Source organism: Branchiostoma floridae, chromosome 18 (genome assembly GCF_000003815.2).
Source record: "Branchiostoma floridae strain S238N-H82 chromosome 18, Bfl_VNyyK, whole genome shotgun sequence".
Classification (NCBI taxonomy): domain Eukaryota; kingdom Metazoa; phylum Chordata; class Leptocardii; order Amphioxiformes; family Branchiostomatidae; genus Branchiostoma; species Branchiostoma floridae.
Window position 1 is genome coordinate 1,736,960 of NC_049996.1, and position 5,040 is coordinate 1,741,999.

The following is a 5,040-nucleotide window of genomic DNA, read 5'->3' on the forward strand; positions in this document are numbered from 1 at the left end:
TGAGCAGCGACACCTAGCTTCAGTATGGAATAGTACCGGTATTGTCCTGAGAAAGTTGACAAACGAAACATTGGCTGTGATTTACTGTGAACCAATATACTTCTCCAACCTGATTAGATAATCCAAAACACAGCAAATATCATTTATAGTTTCGATATTCTAGGTAGCAAAACTCATACGTTACCTACTGCTTTCTAAGTTGGGTTTTGATATCTGTTTTCCCCAGAATCATGCAACGTTAGTTAAGAAAAGGAAATAATTCCTTATGGGCGTCAACCCCCCTCCCCCAATGCTGCCTCTGAGTCTCTTGCTTCTTGCTCAAAACAGGCGAAAGTTATTAAGAATGACGTCACATAGATGACACTGATATTCTTCCATTCTGAAAGTAAAAAAAACGAATACTTTAATTTGTACATTGCAAATATCTTTGTCGCACTTAAAACGTCTATGATTTCCATGTGATATTTCTCTTACATGCATAATCTATATCTAAGTACAATGTAGTAGTAATCAGACATTTTACCAAATTATGGCAAATAATCGATGGATTGCGTATTCACTATGGCAACGTTATCATCGCTATAACGACAAAAACAGAAGGAAAAGTTGAACATATATGATCTACGTTAACCTATAATTTCTACCATGGACAATAAGTAAGTTATCATACTTGAAACATTGCACATGGGCAAAATAACGTACGACAAACTCACAATAGGCTGCCAGTAGTTGTTGCTACTTTCGTGCAGCCCTGGGCGAGGGATCTTCAGTTCCTGTGTACAGCATAACTTCGTTAGAATGCAGCACGTTACCAATATAAACCATCACTAAATTAAATATGACTATTTAACTTTCTTTTGTGTGTAATATATTGATCCGTTTCCACATGTTTTGAGAAAGAACAAGGCGCATGTAATCTGTAGATTTATATTAACAGATAGTTCAAATTCTCCTTTTTGTATAAATTTATTTACTATATTGAGACCCTCTGGGTATCAATCAAGGGTTAATGACCCGCCCCGATGTGTATATGGATAAATAAAATCACCGAGCGAGCGAAGCGGCTGTAAAGACAGAAGGAGGCAGATGATAAATAAACTAAGCTCTCTAAAACTGTTCAGTGTGCACGTGGGTATTAGGTATTGGTTGCCTGCTATTCTTATTATAGTTGCCAGGCGGCGCTGTCTGTAGCTATCTTTTACATAGTAAAACAGTCAAAAATTCTCTTAGCTACCTTATCCACCGGAATATTCTGCAGGCTCGGTTTCCAGGCTGTTCTGTGGTTGTTCCCGGCGTGTTGACCGGACAGAGCGTACGTTCCCAACATCTGTTCCTCCTCGTAGATTATAGACGCCTCGTCCGGGTTGGCCCTTCCACTTTTAGACGTGCGCTTTCTGTTCGCAATGCTGAAATTAACAAACTCATTTACCAAGAATGCGAAGAGACTTAACATATCAATAGTTAATTCCCTGATAATGCTACAGTCCATTTGGAAAACGGGACCAGATGAACCGATTGATATTTTGTATGAAGTATCTACCAAATGTATACCAAATCCAAGGTTAATTGGTATACCATGATATCAATAATAACGAGTGTACTTCTTGCTTATATTCATTCGCTCAAAAAACTAAATTGACATTATAATGAATGAATGAAGACCTTTATTGTACATTTTTCCCCAACTGAGCTAAGTACCTGTACAGGTCACAACAAGTCAAAGCAATATACATATAAAAGTATCACAGATCTAGTCTAACACAGAAGTTCGGCTTCTTCTCGCTTCTTGGTAATCGTGAAAATGTAGGACTGCATGGCTTTAGTATAACTCACGTGTATAATAGCAGTTCCTCTTCATAACTGTCATCACTTTTGTCCACAGGAGACAGCCAGGTGGCTTCCTCATCTTTTCTGGCACTGAAAGTTGAAATATATATGTCAGGGTAGAGATATCAATATCAAAGTAACAATTAGATATGTCGTAGGGGTGGCGTTTTGCTCTTTCCCGACGTTAATGACATTCTGTATCATAACATCATCAGTTAATGTCTTCCCAGAATTAATTTTTTACGTTTTCCGGTATATCATTGTGTCCCGTGGTACTTGCTTAGTTGACTCGAGTACTGCTAGATCCCTTGATTGTACTGGCAGAGATCTTGATTGCGACAGAGACTCCAATCGCGATCTCTGCCGGTACCGGTAGAATAGCCGGTTCTACCAGATCTCGATCTCTACCGGTACCGGTAGAATAGCTGGTTCTACAAGATAGACCACAATGTCTACCGGTACCGGTAGAATAGCCAGTTTTACCAGATCGCGTTCTCTACCGGTACTGGTAGAATAGCCGGTTCTACCAGATCGCCTTCTGTACCAAAATAGGTAGAGTACCCGTTTCCACAAGATCGCGATCTCTACCGGTACCAGCAGAATAGTTGGTTCTACCAGTACCGGTAGAATAGCCAGTTTTACCAGATCTCGATCTCTACCGGTACCGGTAGAATAGTCGGTTCTAACAGATCGCAATGTCTACCTGTACCGGTAGAATTGTTGGTTCTACCAGATCGTGATTTCTACCGTTACCGGTAAGATAGCCGGTTCTACTAGATCGCGATCTCTACCGTTACCGGTAAAATAGCCGGTTCTACTAGATCGCGATCTCTGCAACAGCCAAAAGTGGCACCAATTGTCATTTTCTGCAAATGTTTACTACTTACTTGTCCAAGAGTGCATCCTTTTTACCAGAACGGCGGCATCTACAGACGGAGACGACGATGATAATGATGATCAGGGCACCTCCTACTCCAACAGACACCCCGATAACCCAGGCCTGTGAAGCGTAGAACTCACACCTTCTCCCCATGTAGAACCCGGTAGGGTCGTTATTACAGCTTGTAGAACAAGCAAAAGTTTTAGTTAGACATTTTATGAGCAAAGTACATGATTATGCGCAGTCATAACTGTAATACGTCATAGAAATTAGTGCGTCAAGATTTAATACACAAGCAAATGTGCAGTGCATGATAGAATCAAAAGTGTTATAGGGCTTTCATGGTTGATCTGTTATCCTCCTGACCATTCTTTCAAATTGAAGACTTGTGCAAATCCAGTTGTTCTAGGTTCGAACTTAGCTGTCCAAGACAATTGAAATGATACCTTTATTTCAGTCTTGCTATCAAAAATATTACATAGTAACTGTATTGCCATAATCAGGTACAGGTACTCCTACGAATGTTATCTTTTATCTTACCAAGACATTTGCTTTGTATCCATGGTATCAGTACAATGTAAGGAAGTTCGAAAGCCGATACTTTGTATCAATTGGTGTATCTTTTATTATACAGTTCTAGTTTATAGATATGCTGATAGCACTCACCTGCAGCTAACATTTTGGTTCTCCACGTGAATGCACGCCCCGTCGTTGTAACAGTGGCCGAGGTTACACTTGGTAATACAGGACGTTTCGTTGGTGGTTTTGTCCTTTCGGCATTCGTATCCATCTGAACAGTTCGTGATAGCACACAGTCCTCCTACAATCTCATCTTGTTGTTGAATAAGCGCCTCGATGGCGGCTGCTCTGATTTCTGTCAAAGCAACAAATATTTCTATCAGTTTAAACAACATGCAAGTTATCAGGCAAACATATACTCAAGGCACAAGAAACATAATTGGGATCATCTCAAGACCGTGGTTAACAAATTGTAAGTTTATATTGACGTGTATATCTGGATGACATCAAAATTAGTCCATTATCATCCAAAGTTAACAGTTTTGCGACTATACTGCGAATCATATACAAAGAACCTACAAAATGAGCAAATAGATGCCATATGAAAATTGCAACATGACATTACACGCAAACAGATACTGATGAGTGAATGATTCCAAAGTCAAAGAATATGTGAAATAACAAAAATAAAGGACTTCATAGTTTAGTATACCATGATCTGTTTAGTCAACCTTCCTAAACCACGTACACAGAAGTTTCTTTTTTTACCAAACTTTTTTTTCTTGCAGGCTATCATCAATTTTAGGGTGAACATACAATTTTATCAATATGATCAAATTAGTATGGGTTAAAATTGGCAATATGGTCAATAAGATAAGCAATTTCTAACACTGTTATAAATATAATAAATGTAATATAATAAATGTGATTACAAATCAAGAGATAGCTTCTTTCAAATCACTATCAATTAAGCAATTTACGGTTTGACTCAGGAAATAAAACCTGTTGTTGATTATCAATGTGAAAATCATTTGCAAAGCTAAGTTCTATCAAAGTAAAAAGCGACACCTACCTGATTCAGTTGAATATGTCAGTGAGTTTGGTTTTGTGTTGTTTACAGTGAAGACTCCATCCTCCACGTGTTTCTCCAGAAGGCTGGAAACGGCCTCGACGCCTCCGGCACCTTCTAACTCCTTGTAGTCATACATGACTTCGTAGTCAATGGTTGTGTTTCTTGTGCTTTGCAGTCTCCACATTCTTGCAACATTGTGTGGTCTGAGTTAGTGTGGAAGTTTATATTCGTCATTCTTTTATGATTTGTAATGCTAATATGAAAAATTAGTTCAAATCCTTTACTTAAAAATATCCCTTCCGACGTTCCATTATATATAGACTATAATAGAGCTTATCTGTATGTAGTGTGATTGCCGTATCTGTAACGTTTTGATTTTATTTGTTTATCTATTAATTTTTAATGCAGCGGTCAGGTACTTGTAGATTGCAACACCAAGCAATAAATAAATCTATTTAAGCTATTGATCAGATATATCATAGCCCCTAAATGTGCTTTCTATAACTTTTGCTACCATCAGTACTTGTGTCAAATTCTAGGACATGATTTTAGATATATACTTGATGGCAACATAGTAGTTTCACATAGTACATCATTCATCACTTGCATATACATAGAGATTTACAGGATCAGGTTGCAGTCATTCTATTGTATCAATTAGAGATAATGAACGCTTCTTACGGAATCACTTGAATACTTTGAAATCCTCCCGTGCCAGCGTAATATGGCGTGACCTAAAGAA

The 5,040-nt window shown here is 38.3% G+C and overlaps 1 protein-coding gene across 1 annotated transcript; it reads right to left on the minus strand.

The window, feature by feature from the left end:
* Positions 1-301: 301 nt before the first annotated feature.
* On the minus strand, positions 302-4,818 carry LOC118405932 (interphotoreceptor matrix proteoglycan 2-like). Its single transcript, XM_035805789.1, has 7 exons — positions 4,299-4,818; positions 3,374-3,581; positions 2,715-2,888; positions 1,834-1,917; positions 1,235-1,406; positions 714-773; positions 302-379 (listed from the first exon to the last, which is right to left on the minus strand). The coding sequence occupies exons 1-7, from the start codon at positions 4,480-4,482 to the stop codon at positions 350-352; spliced, it is 912 nt and encodes a 303-aa protein (XP_035661682.1). The 5' UTR covers positions 4,483-4,818; the 3' UTR covers positions 302-349.
* Between the last annotated feature and the right edge of the window lie 222 nt (positions 4,819-5,040).

Coding starts and splice junctions, on each gene's coding strand:
- LOC118405932 (XM_035805789.1), bottom strand. CDS start 4,482: ATGTGGAGACTGCAAAGCACAAGAAACACAACCATTGACTACGAAGTC. Junction 3,582..4,298: donor GACATATTCAACTGAATCAG/GTAGGTGTCGCT, acceptor TTGCTTTGACAG/AAATCAGAGCAGCCGCCATC. Junction 2,889..3,373: donor AACCAAAATGTTAGCTGCAG/GTGAGTGCTATC, acceptor TTGTTCTACAAG/CTGTAATAACGACCCTACCG.